The sequence below is a fragment of the Amblyomma americanum genome, chromosome 7 (genome assembly GCF_052857255.1).
Source record: "Amblyomma americanum isolate KBUSLIRL-KWMA chromosome 7, ASM5285725v1, whole genome shotgun sequence".
Lineage (NCBI taxonomy): Eukaryota > Metazoa > Arthropoda > Arachnida > Ixodida > Ixodidae > Amblyomma > Amblyomma americanum.
The window spans coordinates 91,614,298-91,632,327 of record NC_135503.1 but is presented as its reverse complement, the minus strand read 5'-3'; the positions used below and the strand labels follow the sequence as shown (position 1 = coordinate 91,632,327).

The 18,030-nt window shown below is 46.5% G+C and overlaps 1 protein-coding gene across 2 annotated transcripts; it reads left to right on the top strand.

Annotated features, from left to right (window-relative positions):
• The first annotated feature begins 1,521 nt into the window (after nucleotides 1-1,521).
• Nucleotides 1,522-16,835, top strand: LOC144097327 (tubulin beta-4 chain-like). 2 transcript variants are annotated; one of them, XM_077630065.1, is made up of 7 exons: nucleotides 1,522-1,885; nucleotides 2,633-2,741; nucleotides 4,163-4,270; nucleotides 12,034-12,278; nucleotides 12,637-12,836; nucleotides 16,025-16,461; nucleotides 16,597-16,835. In XM_077630065.1, exons 1-7 carry the CDS (start codon nucleotides 1,829-1,831, stop codon nucleotides 16,767-16,769), a joined length of 1,329 nt encoding a protein of 442 aa, XP_077486191.1. In that variant the 5' UTR covers nucleotides 1,522-1,828; the 3' UTR covers nucleotides 16,770-16,835. The 2 variants fall into 2 exon arrangements, with proteins under 2 accessions (XP_077486191.1, XP_077486190.1); XM_077630064.1 differs by having other exon boundaries at nucleotides 4,160-4,270.
• Nucleotides 16,836-18,030: the final 1,195 nt, after the last annotated feature.

The window sequence follows — 18,030 nt, the reverse complement described above, 5'->3', positions numbered from 1 at the left end:
GGGACATCTGAACTGCGCCGTAAGGGATAAAGGAGGGAGTGAAAGAAGAAAGGAAGTGATAGGTGCCGTAGTGGACGGCTCTGGAATAATTTTGACCACCTGGGGATCTTTAACGTGCACCGACATCGCACAGCACACGAGTGCCTTAGCGTTTTGCCTCCATAAAAACGCAGCCGCCGCGGTCGGGTTCGAAGCCGGGAACTTCAGATCAGTAGCCGAGCGCCCTAACGATTGAACCGCGCAGTAAGGGAAGGGTAAAAGGAGGGAGTGAAAGAAGAAAGGAAGAGAGAGGTGCCGTAGAGGAGGGCTCCGGAATAATTTCGACCACCTGGGGATCTTTAACGTGCACTGACATCGCACAGCACACGGGCGCCTTAGCGTTTTTCCTCCATAAAAACGCAGCCGCCGCGGTCGGATTCGAACCTGGGAACTCCGGATCAGTAGTCGAGCGCCCTAACCACTGAGCCACCGCGGCGGGGCACCAGCAGAAATTCCGATATCCTTTTTTCTGACGGCGGTCCCCGGATCTTTGGCTGCCATGTTGGTGAACGTCGCACAGTGAAAGGTCATGCGCATGTCTAATCCTGTTATCAGCACCTGTGATGCTGGAGGTCGGAGCAAGCTGGTGTAAGTGGATTAGGCATACGCACGGCCTGTCGCCGTGCTACGTTCACCAACATCAGACAATTTTCTGCGGGCAGTGTGCATACCTAACGCACCGAAAGCAGAACGCCGCCCGGACCAAGGAACGGCAGGAGGCCCGTATTGTGAATCCACATTTACTAAAGCATTCCATGATCCATCAAAAGTATCGAACATTATACCTAGTAAAATCACTGCCAGAATGAACAAATTCTGCGCAAATTTTCTGTGTAAATAGCTTGCAGTTCACCAGGCATATATTGGCACATAACCACCCAGTCTCAACCTGGCAACGTTTGGCAGAAGGTTAGGTGGGCGAATGAGATTAAGTTTGCAGGCATAAGGTGGGAGCAGCTGGCAAAGGACAGGGATAATTGGAGAGGCATGGGAGAAGCCTTTGCCTTGCAGTGGGCGTAGTCAGGCTGATGACGACGATGATGATAATGACCCACCTAAACCCCCAACCCAACCTCCCATACCCACACCCAACCCCTCCCTCCTAATGGGAAGCCGCTGTTACGAGAGCACACACCAGGATGACCAGCGCAGACTGATCGACGAGGCAAACCCGATTGGAAAAGCTAATGAGGCCATGGACTAAGGTCTCCAACCTCTGGGGGCTCCAGTCAGGCTGCTGCTGCTGCTGCTGCTGCTGCTGCTGCTGCTGCTGCTGCTGCTGCTGATGATGATGAATCAAAGTCTTGCAATCTTTCGGTTTGATTCAAATTTTAGAACCGACCGCACGTGCACGAGTCGAAAAGTTACAAAAATGGAAAAAGATGCTCAAGAATGCACGCGGGGTTCCTTCGAGTGAAACTAATTTCGAGCACCGAGAAAAGAAAGCAGAAGAAGCCGAGTTTGCCCCTGCAGCCAGTTGAGAGAACCCCGTTCGGTCGGATGCCTTCCGAAACGAGAAATAGTACGCGTTGTACGGCGCATATCCTTTGCACGGCATCCGGTACGTGAACTGAAGGTCTTATATATGAGCTCAGAAACGCATTTACTATGGCAGCAACAGGCTGTGGCACTTTCTTAGGAGTTATTGAGTTGACACGCGTACACATAGGAGCATGTACTGTTGAGGAAGAAGTGAGCGTTGATGCGGCGCAAGGCAACGAATAAGTGGACCCTTGACCCGGGCAGCCAGTCGGCATCTTGACAGCCGAGTCTCGGAGTGGCATCAAACATGCGCGAGATAGTACACATCCAGACAGGCCAGTGTGGCAACCAGATTGGGGCGAAGGTAAGCCACCTCTACCACCTTGTGGGTTATTTCACGGCTCAAAGGATCGCGATAGCCATTCGGTCCCAGTGCCTGTCCCGGCGCGTTTTACGTTGGCGATTACGTTTCGTCCTAAACGCCGCGTTATAGAATCTCGTTTCAGGATACGGGCGAAAGTAATTACCTGTGAAGCAGTCGCGGCTTTTAGCAGACGTACTGCTTTCGTTCTTTGTTGTGGCCTCTTTGCGTGGGACAATAATGTGCCCTAATGCGCATCGAATCTCTTATTCCTGACCGCTGTTCTCGCTCTGACCTTTTAATTACTGCTCGCACTTTGAGAGCGTTATAATATTTTTGTTGTTTTATGTCATATAGCTCAGACGTTATTCCCGGTTGTAAGAAAATTCCAGGCAATCGGTCTCGGCGGAGAGGTGACATGGAAGTGTCATGGCAAATGACTGCCGCAAAGCGATCGGCGAAGATTCTTTGCCGGAATTTTTTTTCGTATGACCTAGTTTTTGCGTATGACGTAATTCAAAGGCCTCAAGTGGTCTTAGGTCCTGCCGGCTTTCCGCCATCAGCAAAACACATGATGTGTGGGAATCGATGGAAGATGACGAGTTGACTACAAACACCAGTTGACAAGTGTAACTGTAGCAGTTATGTTGCTTTCGCTGTGAATTCCAGCCTGTAAATATGCTTTGACTGTCGCCTCTGCGCGATGTGACGCCACTCTGATTAATTACTGGTATCTTTTCCCGTCTTCAGTTTTGGGAAGTGATTTCTGATGAGCACGGCATCGATCCAAGCGGGGCGTACCATGGCGATTTGGACCTCCAGTTGGAGCGCATCAATGTCTACTACAATGAGGCCTCCGGTACGCGTCTTGCAGTATTTCGGTTGATAATTTCACTTTGAAGCTTGCCCGTCGCGTTGAACTTGCCTTGCGGCTGTTTCGCGCTGCTAAGCATTACGGAAATTTGCCGGGCTGGTTGGCAGATGACTTCAACAAAAACAGCAAGCGAAAGACAAAACCGAATGCTGTGTGTATGGGTGTCTCATATTCTCGCTCCTGTCTTAACAGCGCTGTTTGTGGTGTTAAGCTCTTATCTGGATTCTCAATGGAGCTTCTTCAACGGCAGGCCTTTGATGTTTGAGCTTTAAATTGTACAACCTATCGCGCATTTTTAGTTAGATCACAGTGCAACGTCTAGTGGCCTCTTCTGCTTGCGGCATGTTATGTTAGGCCATTGCAGCTTTTCAGGTTGCATTGCCAGAATTCCCGCAGGGATTAGTTTGAAGGATCTTTATCAAAGGCTTTTTTTCTCATAGGCAATGAATGTTAACAACGAGAATGAGTTCTGAATAATAATAATTGGTTTTTGGGGAAAGGAAATGGCGCAGTGTGTCTCATATATCGGCGGACACCTGAACCGCGCCGTAAGGGAAGGGATAAAGGAGGGAGTGAAAGAAGAAAGGAAGAGAGAGGTGCCGTAGTAGAGGGCTCCAAAGAATTTCGACCACCTGTTGATCTTTAACGTGCAATGATATCGCACAGTACACAGGCGCCTTAGCGTTTTGCCTCCATAAAAACGCAACCGCCGCGGTCGGGTTCGAACCCGAGTTCTGAATTCCCTCGTCAGGTTTGACGAGGACATAGTAAGTCTCCCCTCTCCAACGTTTCCTCTTGCTGCAGTGAGTTTGTAAGGCGTTTTTAACTCTATGTTTGCTAATATTACCACCGCTGTGCTTCATTTGGAAGGGGCTCGATCATGAAATCCATGATTCGGTAGACGCATTTCTATGGAGGCGAGATTCTAAAGAGCCGTGTGTTCTGCGATCTTATTGCGCGTAAATCAATCCCAGGTGGTGAAAATTTATCCAGAGGCCTGCACTACTGCGTTGATCACAGCCCATGTACAGTATTCGGAAAGTTAATCCCATATACTACACTGTAAGTTTCTTAATACGGAACAGAATCGCAACAGGAGTTGCAACAGGACGTTAATGTAGAAACATCTTATTCATCCATCTCAAATTATCTATCAACATTTCACCTTCTGTTTTTCTGCTGAAAGTTATTGATATCTTTGATTAAACATAATTGGATCTGCTATTTAAAAACCGTGAGGTGGCGCAAGGTCCTAGTAGTGCCGCTTTTATTTTGCTTTGACATCTTCAGTTGGCGCGCTCTATTTTCATTGCTTCTTTAACTGGCTTTGTTGTGACGCAGGTACTTTTAATAACTGTACGGTATGTTTGTTGCCCCTAAGTGATATTTGTTTTTTGTTTGAGGAGGTAAATACGTGCCTCGGGCCATCCTGGTTGACCTGGAGCCGGGAACCATAGACGCCGTCCGCTCGGGACCCTTTGGACAACTCTTCCGGCCGGACAACTTTGTGTTCGGTAAGGGGCTGCTCGGCTTAAAACCTACTACATAAACACACCCACAAGAGCGCACAGTATAGACTAATCATAAAAGCGCACAACTGGCTAAATTTGTATGCACATCTCTGTACGCACTGCGAATCCTCGCTGATTATAATCCAGTCCGAGTGGCAGTCAGTTTAATACAGCCACGGAATCAAGTACTTCGAGTTTGATCTATGGGCATTCTCATCAATTCCTTGCGAAACCTAGTCCACCAAGATTGAGACGCAAGCTTGGCGGTTCATCAAGAATATAGTGCGCCGTGAAAAGAGCATACAACGACAGAGGCAACACATGCGCCATTTCAAAAATAAAATGAAAATAAAACGTAAGATGGGGTCAGAGACCGATTTCCGAAGCATTTCACTCTAAAAAATCTGAGCATCAGGCAAGGGGAAGATTGTGCCTATTATATCACTGGTGGGTACCCAGCGGCACTGGGGACCGAACCCTGGCCCCGCATGCGAGGCGGTTGCTCAAACCACTAGGCCACAGGTGCGGTATTGAGGTAAACAAATTGAGGATAGCTTGTATATATGTACAGCTATGGAACATGTTATTTTTTCCAGATTTACTGGTAACTCATTAAGTAGCACTTGTAGCCAATCCTTGAAAGTCATGAAGGAAGCCTCTCTTTTTTCTCGCACTGCCGCTTTGCGATGTCAGTGCACGTTAAAGATCCCCAGGTGATCGAAATTATTCCGGAGCCCTCCATCACGGCACCTCTTTCTTCCTTTCTTCTTTCACTCCTGCCTTTATACCTTCCCTTACGGCGCAGTTCAGGTGTCCGCCGATATATGAGACAGATACTGCGCCATTTCCTTTCCCCAAAAACCAATTATTGCTAGCTCCATTAATCGAGGATATACAATGCAAAAGCTGTCTAATAATAATTAAATAATTGGTTTTTGGGGAAAGGAAATGGCGCAGTATCTGTCTCATATATCATTGGACACCTGAACCGCGCCGTAAGGGAAGGGATAAAGGAGGGAGTGAAAGAAGAAAGGAAGAGAGAGGTGCCGTAGTGGAGGGCTCCGGAATAATTTCGACCACCTGGGGATCTTTAACGTGCACTGACATCGCACAGCACACGGGCGCCTTAACGTTTTTCCTCCATAAAAACGCAGCCGCCGCGGTCGGGTTCGAACCCGGGAACTCCGGATCAGTAGTCGAGCGCCCTAACCACTGAGCCACCGCGGCGGGGCAGCTGTCTGCGTTCAATGTGTTCATTGGCGTGGACACCGTTATAGACGCTTAAGGAAGTGCGTAAACTGGCTCCCCGGGTCAGTGGAGGCTTCGCTTGCCCTTCGAGGTACATGACGATGGTGGAGAAGTGGGCTGCATACACTAGCACTGAAAACTTCGTGGTAGACACGCGGCACTGCAGCAATAGGCCGCAGCGTTCATTGGGCGATCAGCCTCTCGCGATCATCTACTGCCACCTGAGACAGAGGCAGGGTGGACGCGCTGCATTTACAAAGTGCGGAAGACAATCAAAGGGGGTTTTAAAACGAAAGCTTTACTGGCCGCAAACTTGCGATTTCGCCGTGGCGGGGCTCCGAGGAAGCACATAACGCCAGAACGCGCGCCACACCGCGTATATTTCTCTCTCTCTTTCGCTCCCTAGTCACTACTGTGCTTGCGCCACTAGTAGCACCGAGCCACATGTGTTGCGCCGCTGCGCAGTGCCACGCCTTTCCTCAAAATCCAACTTTCAATTTTGAGTTTTCTCTTTCTTCTTTCCCTGTCTCCTTTACCCCTTCCTTTACGGCGCGGTTCGGGTGTCCACCGAGATATGCGAGACGGATACTGAGCCAATTCCTTTCCTCATAAACCAAACAAAACTAGTCAGCCGACGGTGTTCATAGTTCATTGGCGTTGACCACTTTGAAAAGGCCGTTCATTTTCACGAAAGGATAGGCGTAATAATAAAATAATAATTGGTTTTTGGGAAAGAAAATAGCGCAGTATCCGTCTCGTATATCGTTGGAGACCTGAACAGCGTCGTAAGGGAAGGAATAAACGAGGGAGTGAAAGAAGAAATGAAGAAAAAGGTGCCGTAGTGGAGGGCTACGGAATAATTTCGACCTCCTGGGGATCTTTAACTTGCACTGACCTCGCACAGCACACGGACGCCTTAGCGTTTTTCTACCATAAAAAACGCAGCCGCCGCGGTCGGGTTTAAACCAGGAGCTCCGGATCTGTCTGTCTGTCTGTCTGTTGTTGCCAGGAAGAAAGAAAATGAAAGCGCACAGGCCTGCTCACTGGCTCTAGCCGAGCCACAATCGTAACCACGTGCAGATAGTAGGAGAGTTGAAAGATGGTATAGAAAGACAGGATAGTAAAGACGCGCTAAAGACAAGGCTTATCCCGGAGATAGTGCAATACCGGGCCAACCGATGGCGGGAGGGATGCATCCTTCAAACTCTTCGCCACATTTCCAAAAATAAGTCCATTTGGACCCGTAACAGACACTCTACGGGGTCCGGACATTCGCATGCATCTAGTGGGCATATAATCATCGCAAGCCTGATTATATGCCCTAGTGCTCCAGAGCTCCGGATCAGTAGCCGAGCGCCCTAACCCCTGAGCCACCGCGGCGCACAACCGGCTCCGTGGGTTAGTGGAGACCTAAATCTCGCTTTCATGTACGTGGCGTTGGTGTCTACTGCAAAAGACTGCTTTGATTGCGTTCCCCACAGTGTATAGGCAGCGCGCCCTCCTTGTCACCCTGGGAGGTGGCATGGAATTAATGGTTGATCGCGAGATATTGATAACCAAACGAACGCTGCGGCCTAGCCATTGCTTCACTGCCTCATGTCAGACACAACGCTGTCAGCACTATTGCATTCAGGCCACATCTCTCTCTAACCACTGCCACATGCGTCAAAGCACGAATGCGGCGTCCGCATACCCAGGCAGCCAGTTATGCGCCCTTCCTTTGTTCAAAGCCAATGCCGTCTTGAAAATTGTCAACGCCGAAGAACACAGTGAACTCCGACACCTTTCGCTTTGTATACCCTGGATTAACTGAACTAATCCAAACTAAGTTTTTGCACTTGGATGCCACCGCCACGTTACAAGAAAGCGAAAGTGAGGTGTCCACTGACCCAGGGAGCCACTTGTGCGCGTTTCCTTTCGTAAAAATGAACGGCTTCTACGTTGTAAACACCAATGAACCAAATGAGCGCCGGCGGCTCACTTGTTTTGTTTGGTTTTGGTGCTGCTGCCCTGCCCACTGAGCGTTGAGTGCTTTCTGTCTTGTGTTATTACATTATCGAAAGATCTGTTGTCTTGTGGCGATATTGAAGCAAATCCTGGTCCAACTGAAAAAGAGATGCTATCGGAGTTACTAGCAGGCCAGGGTAAGATTACTTCAACAATGGAGGGCCTACAGGCATCACAAAACAAGATAGAAGACAAGCTTTCCTCTTTAACTGAGCGGATTGACGGTATTGAGAGACAGTTATCCGGCCTAAATGTCTTAGCCACGAAGGTGAAAGATATGGAATCTACCATATCAGAACTTCAGGGGCAGCTTACTTTAGTTAGAAACCAGATGGATGACTTAGAAAACAGAGGTAGAAGAAATAACCTTATCATTTACGGTATAGAGGAGGACAGCATTGAGTCTAACCATGAACTGGAAGAGAAAGTAACAAACGGCGTTTTTCAGGAAAAGCTGGGTTTAACGGTAAGTGGCGTCGAAAGATGCCATAGAATGGGTAAAAAGGAAGCAAGCAAGGTGCGACCTGTCATTTTAAAACTGCTCGATTTCCGTGAAAAAAATGTCCATATTACAATCATGTCACAAGCTCAAAGACTCCGGCATATCAATAGCTGAGGATTATTCAAAACGAGTTCGAGAAATACGTAAACAGTTATGGAAAAGCTGTAAAGAAGAGAGAGACGAAGGAGCCAAAGCAAAGTTATTATTCGATAAACTAAGCGTTGATAACGTCCTATTTGGTTGGGACGAAGCGAAAGGTTCTCGCTTCAGGCTTAGAAAGAAATCAAACTGACTTCTCACCAATAAACCTCGGACCCTGAAAATATTAAATGTTAATTGTAGGAGTGTTCTAAGCAAGACTGCTGAGTTGGAGGCTCTTCTGCTTTTGCACGATCCAGAAATTGCGGTTTTGACTGAGACTTGGCTTAACGACACAGTATTTGACAGTGAGTTTGTACCCACTGGCTACAGTTCGTACAGAAAAGACCGTGATGGTAGAGGTGGAGGCGTTAGCATACTCTTTAAGTCAACCTTGCGAATTTTCCCAATGTCTGATATACCCAATGTAGAGCGTATTTTTTGTAAAACATACTATGGAAATGTTAGATATGTTATTGCAGCAATGTATAGGCCCCCTAGTTCTACCGTTTCCGTTCTAGACGATCTCAAACAATATTTGTACACGAATGTCAAACTTGGTGATCGTATTATATTGTCAGGTGATTTTAATTTACCTAATATAGACTGGTCGACGTTCTCACTTGAAAAACATGACGCTTTAGGTGAAGCAATGTTGGACATTGCTTTTTCCTTTGATTTATTGCAGATTGTGGAACAAAGCACAAGAATTCAGGGCAGTTCTCTGTCAGTCCTTGACCTATTTTTTTGTCAGCGGATCAATAGGCGCAGACACAAATTACAAAATAGTACCTGGAATTTCAGACCACGAAGCTGTCCTACTCACCATTGCTGGTGCCGTCTTGGATAGCAAGCCTAAATATCCATCTTACTCAAACTTTTCTCGAGCCGATGATGTATCAATCATTGACATACTTTCGCTTAACTTCGATGCCTTTTCAGATAGCACAGATGATGTGCATTCGCTTTGGTGCAGGTTTAAAAAATTAGTAAAAGAGTGCATTGACCGTTTTGTCCCGCTGATAACTAAAAAGAAAAACGGCAGGAACCCCTGGATCTCCCGTGAGACGTTACGACTCCAAAGGCAATTGAAGCGTCTTAAGAAAAGATTGAAAATCCATGCTGCACAGGCGGTCAAAAACAAGATTGACGAAATTTCCTCCCGCCTTAAAAATAAAGTATATGCCGATAAACAACGCTACTATGGTGAATCACTGCCCAGTTTCATAACTACAGCTCCAGAAAAGTTTTGGCGTTCTATTTCTCCGACTTCCAAGGAATGTGATGTGTTTCATGTTGATGGTAAAGATGTGTGCGATGACAAGGAAATAGCAAATGCATTTAATAAACATTTTAAGTCCGTCTTTACTAAAGATAATGGCGTAATGCCGTCTTTCGAATTACCTACGTCACCTATACCCGATGTTAAAATAAGTGAAACAGGAATACTAAACATGCTTTTAAATCTGGACATTAAAAAGTCTTGCGGTCCGGACAACATTCCAAACACATTTTTAAAGCGGTATGCAGAATGGACCTCAAAATACCTGCACGTTCTGTTCACGAGATAATTGTGCGAGGGACAAGTGCCGAGCGACTGGAGGACTGCCACAGTGAAACCACTACATAAGGCAGGAAAAAAACAGTGCATTCAAAATTACCGCCCAATTTCTTTAACATCTACGGTATGTAAACTTTTGGAACACATAATTCATAATCATATCTCAGAGTTCTTGGAGAAACATAATATACTTACGAAGCATCAACATGGTTTTCGAAAAGGCTACTCTACAAATACCCAATTGGTTCTAACAGTGCATGACTTTGCTGAAGCAATTAACAATGGGAAACAAATAGACGCTGTTTTTATGGATTTTTCAAAGGCTTTCGACAAGGTGTCTCATAAAAAGTTACTTCACAAATTAGGCGCAATACTGAAAAATTCTCAACTAATTAATTGGCTTGCGGCTTATCTTAAAAACAGAGAACAATTTGTGGTTTTTAATGACCACCATTCAGAACGACTTTCAGTTGGCTCTGGCGTCCCGCAGGGCTCGGTGCTTGGGCCTCTTTTGTTTCTTTTGTTTATTAATGATGTACTGCATGGTATTCCCGTTAAGGTTAAACTTTATGCTGACGACTGTGTATTGTACTCGGAAATAGAGAATGCCGCTGACCAGGAACTGCTGAACAATGCCTTAGGACAAGTTGTTGCCTGGTGCATATCTTGGCAAATGTCAATTAATTTTCAAAAAACTGTTTTTATGACCATTACACGCAAGAAACACAAACTTAAATATCCATATGCTACTAACGACATATTTCTCTCCGAAGTAACACACTACAAGTATCTAGGACTCTGGATCACTAATGATCTCACTTGGACTAAGCACCTTGAATATGTAGTAGCTAATGCTAACCGCAAATTATTATTCTTGAGGAGGGCTTTGAGACTTTCCACCCCTTCTGTCCGTCTGCTCGCATACAAAAGTGTAATTCTGCCGATACTAGACTATGCATGTGTAATTTGGGACCCTTTCACCAAGACTAACATCACCAAGATGGAAATGGTGCAAAGAAAAGCAGTTCGCTTCATATATAATAGCTTTGGACGTACATCAGTAACCGAACTACTAATGAAAGCAAACCTGCCACCATTAACGCAAAGAAACCGTGTATCACGACTAAAATTCCTCTTTCAACTTATTAACGGTCATTATAAAACCGACCTCACGGGAATAATTAGTTTTTCATCTGGGTATTCTACAAGGCAGAGACACAGTCGCACAATAACCGCCTTTAGCACCCATAATAACTGTTTTAAGTATTCTTTCTTTCCCCGAACAGTAACTGAATGGAATCTACTAACCAATGATCAAATTTCAAAATCATCACTACGGCATTTATTTCAGGTATTGTTTAGAAATGTGTTGTCTTTAACTGTTTATACGCTCCATGGATCTAATTTGTATTATATGCTTTGTCTGTGTTATTGTTTTCATTATGTATTTATTGTATCCCACCCTGCTAAAATCCCCAGAGGGGATTGCAGTATTGATAAATAAAAAAAAATAAATAAATAAAAGAAATGGCGCAGTAACTGTCTCATATGTCTCGGTGGACACTAGAACCGGCCCATAATGGAAGGGATAAAGGAGGGATGGAAAGAAGAAAAACAGAAAGAGCAACTTGAAAATCGAATTTTTAGGAAAGGTGCGGAGCGGCGCAGCGGCGGAACACCTATGGCTCGGTGCAACTAGTGGCTCATTAGCAATAGTGACTAGACATGCTTACCCGAAATGGGCCGGCTATACCCTAGCGTAGCAATCGCTAGAAAAGCTTCCATCCGCCTTTGACACAACATCACATCACTCAGCAGAACGGATAGGTGGCGCATTACACAAGGAAGGGAGGTGGCCCTCTGCGGGGACAATCCGGCATAAAACAAAAGATTAGAGACAGATATAATACAGGATATGATTACAGGAGGCGGTTCTCCCGCCCCGGTGTTCATGTCATTTGCCACCCGTTTACATAGTGACTCGCTGGAGAGATTGGGTTCTGTAGCCGAGTACAATACAAGCCATGATTTGTTGAATTGTTTGCAGACGTGAACATATATTTTCAACCTCTTTCACACGCCACATTATCGTAAACTTGCGCAAACTGTTAACTTCAACTGTGTTGTGCGTTGCTTATCCCTCTACTCACTACGTCCACCACAAAGCATAAGTCTAGTTATTTCCGCGTTCCAGGCTGCTGTGTGCATTTCGCCCAGTGCATGGCTTTCCTTAATTGCATATTCTAGTACTGATTTCCTTCATAATAGAGTTTGCACGAGTGTACGCCTCTGACAATGTTCCCCGTTCAGGTCAGGGAGGTGCGGGCAACAACTGGGCTAAGGGCCACTACACCGAGGGGGCCGAACTGGTGGACTCGGTGCTCGACGTCGTGCGCAAGGAAGCGGAGTCCTGCGACTGCCTGCAGGGATTCCAGCTGACCCACTCCCTGGGCGGAGGTACTGGATCTGGCATGGGCACACTGCTCATCTCGAAGATCCGTGAAGAGTACCCCGATCGCATCATGAACACCTACAGTGTAGTGCCCTCTCCAAAGGTGTGTGACAATACCCATCAGAACAAATTTAGTCGTCGTTGTGCTACAGCGCTGATCGGCGTCAACACGAACAGGGGTTCATGTCCTTCCTGTGCACCACGTCATTTACACGCTTTCGCGGCGCGTGTTGTTGTATCGCGTCATGTGCTACTTTCGTTTTCTTAACAGCGGTGAAGATCGCTCGAATCGCGCAAGAAAGTATAAGAATAACATCGAACAGAATTCGCTCGCGTGTTCACGGTAACGGTGACCGAAGCTTTACATCAAATGTGTTATCTTTTTGCTTTTTGTTTTCGTAGAGTTTGAAATAATGCTTGCCTGCACCTGGTAATCGCGGTTCTTCTGCCGTTTTCTGTAGGTTTCGGACACCGTCGTCGAGCCCTACAATGCTACCCTTTCTGTGCATCAGCTTGTGGAGAACACCGACGAGACCTTCTGCATCGACAACGAGGCGCTCTATGACATCTGCTTCCGGACGCTGAAGCTCACTACTCCAACGTACGGAGACCTCAACCACTTGGTCTCCGCAACTATGTCTGGTGTGACCACATGCCTTCGGTGAGTGCTCAGCTTCCGCGTGTATACAAGCGCAATATGGTTTGGTTTGGTTAATGAGGGTTTAACGTCCCAAAACAACTCAGGCTACGAGAGACGCCGTAGTGAAGGGTTCCGGAAATTTCGACCACCTGGGGTTCTTTGACGTGCACTGACATCGCGCAGCACACGGGCCTCCAGAATTTCGCCTCCATCGAAATTCGACTTCCGCGGCCGGGATCAGATCCGCGTCTTTCGTCCCAGCAGCCGAGCGCCATAACCACTGTGCCATTGCGGCAGCACAAGCGCAATATTATCATCGGTCCAAAATTCGAAAACAAACCGCTGCATAGGTGTACAGACCCAGAGTCTGTTATGGGGACAACTATGTAAGTCGTGCATGTCTCAGGACAGGCGCACACCCCTTCACTACAGTTCTCCGCGAGGCGGTAGTCAGGCTAGCAAGCACGCAGATTCTCCGAAAAGCGAGTTGTTTTTTGGACAGTAAAATAACCAAATTTCTAGTAGGAAAACTACGGCATGACCGGGAACCTGGCAGCGTTACATCCGTACGATCACTCCGCGTGGCGAAGGGCAGCACGATGGTGTTACATATCTTGCACACCTGCACAGATCTATACAGGTGCTTCAGTGTCAGCGTAGAAGGCTAGCATGCTGACGATTATGTTGTAAGCGTTGCGTCAGTATGCTGGCCTGTGGACGGCAGGCAGTTGTCGTACCGTGGCTGGTATTATTGTAGTACAAGATTACTTTAGCAAGGTCTGCCGTAAATCCAGTATCTATGCCTATGATTACAATTCATGGAGTTATAATCGTAGAAGGGTCTTTCCGACTATTAACTTCGTTGCCATGGGGTACTACGCTACAGGGCAGAGGGTCAATGAAGTTGCCGCAGTCATCTCATCGGATGTCGACGGTTGGAAGGGACTATGCTGGTCCATTCCAAATGAATTCGAGAAATCTGCTTGATAATTCACTTACACTAAATTCTGTTGGGTTTTCAGCAAGAGTTCTGCATCGTTGTCGAACAGTATTTTTTTTTTTCAGAAAGCAGCGTGGCAGAGCGCGTGCGCATAATGCGAGGAGACATACGGTTCACACATCGTGAGGGGCTTGCCATTTATTTTCGAAGGTTTGCAGCAACGACTACAAGGCAGGTTGTCGCGTAAGGTGCGAATTTTTCTAAAAGACGCCGTATATATGCAGGAAGTGGACGAACTAGGCTGGATCCCCTCGATGGTAAGGGGGGAACTTAGCTATGTTGTTGAGCGACCGCGTTGGCGCCCATCAGCCGCGTGAAGGCATCCGCAGTTGCCTGAATGGCTTCGCATCTTATTTTTGCCGTTTTAACTGATACCCGCGATACAGTAGTGGTGCCGGTGTGGTTCTTTTCTTATTAATTTAAATGGCTCAAACTGCACTTTGTCATAATCTATATTTTATTTTTTATTTTTATTTTATTTCGATATACTGTCAACGCCAAGCGGGGTTTTTACAGGGGTGAGCGGACTTCAAAAAATGCATAGCTTCCAGATAAAACATTTATAGAACAGTAAGCAGTTGTACAATGAAAAGGATGGGTCTAGTTAAAGCAAGACAAGAACTAACAAATTCGAGGTAAACAGTTATGCAGAACAAAGTTTATATCACAAACATTTTAACAATATTTAGTCAGTTTTGTGGCAATATACACAGCTCGGCAAGCTCCAAAAATTTGAGGACTGTTGGCTGCATTACAATTTGAAGCGTAAAGTGCATTCCATTCGCGCACTTCTCGCGGAAAAAAAGAAAAATAGAATGTGTTATTGCAACAAAAAAAAATCATCACGTGTGACAGGATGTTTACGGCGGGTGATTCTGGAGTGGCTTATATTGACGAAGTCTTCAGAGTTAAGCTTAAGTGAATTGTGCAGAGGAAACTAGAAGAATTTCAAGCGGTGCAGTTTCGATCGGATAGATAAAGGCTGAAGTCCTGCGCGATGCAAAAGTTCAGTAGGTGAATCTGTGCGTCTTTACTGGTTATAGATAAATCGCGCAGCTTTTCGCTGCTCACTTTCCAGTGCGGCTACAGTAGTACTTGTATAAGGGAACTGTGTAATGTTAGCATATTCTAATAGCGGGCGGATAAGTGTAGTGTATGCCAGAAGCTTTATTTCGGGAGTTTTCCAAGGCACCTTTGAGGAAAAGCAGTTTGTTCATTGCCTTATTTGCTACATACTGAACGTCCGTTGTCCACTTCAGGTCGGATGAGATAAGGATGCCCAGATATCGGTATTCCCTAACAGTTCGTAGCGCAGTGCTCAGAACCATAAGTGAACTTAAGCGGAATTTTTTTCTTTGTGATGGACATAGAAACAGTCTTGTCTTGGTTAATGACAATACTCCAATCATGGCACCACTGAAAAACTTCATGCAAAGCGCTATTTAGTTTGATATGGTCAGACTGAAGTTTAATTTTATGATAAAGAACGCAATCGTCTACAAACAGTCTCATTTGTACTTAATTTTCGTTAGTTATATCATTAATAAATAGCAAAAATAAAATAGGCGCCAGTACAGATCCTTGGGGGACACCAGATAAAACGGGAATAATGTCGGAGGTATTTCCGTCGAATTGGACAAATTGGTAACGTTCAGACAAAAAACTGCTGATCCATTGTGGGACGGGACCATCGCCAATTAAATCCTTTTGTTTGTATATAAATTTCTGGTGCGAAACCCGCTCGAACGCTTTGGAAAAGTCAAGGAAAAAAATTAAATGAAATTGCGACTGTGGTCTAAGGCAATTTGGTTCAAGACATTCGCGCCTCGTAAGCAGCTTTAAAGTCAGTTGAAGTAGCTCCTAAATTGAGCAGTGTTGTCGGGATAATTGAATAATTGGCCGACCAGTATTCTATAGACTCCGAACAGGCAGAAAATCAGTGCAATTTTTTGTGATAGGTCTCGAGCACATCCAAATCGTTTGCACGAAATTTCTGAATACCGGAATACCGCAATATTCCATGCAGTATTCTAAAAAAACCCGCTGTGCAACATCAAGCCATTTTATATGGTTATGTTGCTGCACGAGCATCAACCTCTTAATGACTTTTATAATATGCGAATATATATCTCGGCCTACTTACGCAATCGGAATTCTCCTATGTATGCATTTATGTACACATTTTAAAGCCTCTTCACTGCTATTTCAGGTTTCCTGGACAGCTGAATGCTGATCTTCGCAAATTGGCCGTGAACATGGTGCCCTTCCCGCGCCTCCACTTCTTTATGCCTGGCTTTGCTCCGCTCACTTCCCGGGGCGGCCTCCAGTACCGGGCTCTGACGGTGCCGGAACTGACGCAACAGATGTTCGATGCCAAAAACATGATGGCTGCTTGCGACCCCCGTCACGGCCGTTACTTGACAGTGGCTGCAGTCTTCAGAGGCCGAATGAGCATGCGGGAAGTGGATGACCAGATGCTACACATCCAGAACAAGCACTCTGGCTCGTTCGTCGAATGGATACCGAACAACGTCAAGACTGCAGTCTGTGACATACCGCCTCGAGGTCTGAAGATGTCGGCTACTTTCATTGGGAACAGCACAGCCATTCAAGAGCTTTTCAAGCGAATCTCCGAACAGTTTACCGGTAACTACGTCTTTGATTTGAAGGTGGTTCTCAAAAGCAAATCGTTTTATTAAAGCCCGTTTGTGCCTATTGTATGGATCGACGTATTGAATGTAGTGTGACCACGCCTGCTTGATACATATATTTTTTTCGCAGCTATGTTCCGCCGCAAGGCCTTTCTGCACTGGTACACCGGAGAGGGCATGGACGAGTTGGAGTTCACAGAGGCAGAGTGCAACATGAACGACCTGGTGTCCGAATACCAACAGTACCAGGAGGCCACAGCTGATGATGAGGGAGAGTTCGAAGAGACCGAGGCCGAGGCCTAGTTTTTTTTTGTGTGTGCAGACAGTGCTTTTTAATTCGCTGTGGAATAAATTTTTGTTTGTCATGGATCCTTCTTTTGTGTTTCTCAAAGCACGTCTGGCTGAGTCCTGTATAGCCCAAAGTAGACGTTGCGCAATTTGCGCTCGCCGTCCCACTCATTGAAACCCGCCACTCGGTCAAAGCTCGCCAACCAGTCTTCAACGCCCTCGAACCTGTCCCCGTGGAACCGTGGCGGCGACCGAGGTGCGTGAAGGACGAATGGCGGGGCATTCCCGGTGCTGAGTTGTCTGGCTAGCCGTGGTGGATGTCATGGCCCTTGCCGGCGCTGTCAGTTGGCAGAACTGCGGTGGTAGGCCTCGCAGACGGCGGCTCGCCTTGTGGACGGGTGTTGAGTGCACGCGTGGAGAACAGGGGTCAAGAGTGTCTTCGTAGTCAGAGTACATGGGACGCTACCCAGCTGCTCCACCAAAGATGTCACCGATAAAAGGTTGAAGCACAGAGAACGGGTTTAATTAGGCGCGCTGGGCGTTTAAGACAGGAGGAATCTCGGGCGAGGAAGATGGCAAACCTCTAGCCCCTCGAATACCCAAGGCACGGCAAGTCCCAGCTAAAACAGTTCGGCCGCGCTATGGCGCCACAGGATGGATTCTACTGTGGCAATATACCTAGTTCTCTGCCGCCATTGTGCGGCAACGCTCTTTCCGTATAGATGTTTAAATACCTTAGCTGCCCACCTGTTATCGTCCAATTTCGTCAGGCGTTATTCATATATTATTTTACTTTGAGCTTCCCGTATTTCGAAAGGTGCCCAGCCCATATCCCCCTGTACTGCCTCGTTTGTAGTGGCACTTGGTGATAATCTTCCAATACGTCTCTGATATATCTCTAGCCCCGAGTGAACTTCTGCTCTTAAGCTCAGAACCGCATTCACGAAAATAAGCTCTGGCACCATTTTTTTTTGCGAATACCTCTTAGTACTTCATCCTTGTTGTACCTCCCCCCCCCTCCCCCCCCCTCTCAAATACCCTATGTTTCATTATCGCGGCATGTCTTTGCGATTGATGACGCCGTCTAGCGGCGGGTTTTGTTACTCTATGAGGAACAATATGATTTCTTGCCCGCAGAGACGCCTTTCTGAAATTGATCCGGGGTCTTCCCCTACGGAGTCTCTCACAACCTGTGCGCGGCTTCTACGCAGCATTGCTTACTGATAACCGGGTTATATGGAAAACCCGAGTACTGCCCACGTCACATGCTGAACTC

Bases quoted from the DNA above. Each gene is read 5' to 3' on its own strand.
- LOC144097327 (XM_077630064.1), top strand. From the start codon at position 1,829: ATGCGCGAGATAGTACACATCCAGACAGGCCAGTGTGGCAACCAGATT. The intron at 2,742-4,159 runs GTACGCGTCTTG...TTTTTGTTTGAG, and splicing joins CTACTACAATGAGGCCTCCG to GAGGTAAATACGTGCCTCGG. The intron at 12,279-12,636 runs GTGTGTGACAAT...CGTTTTCTGTAG, and splicing joins GTGTAGTGCCCTCTCCAAAG to GTTTCGGACACCGTCGTCGA.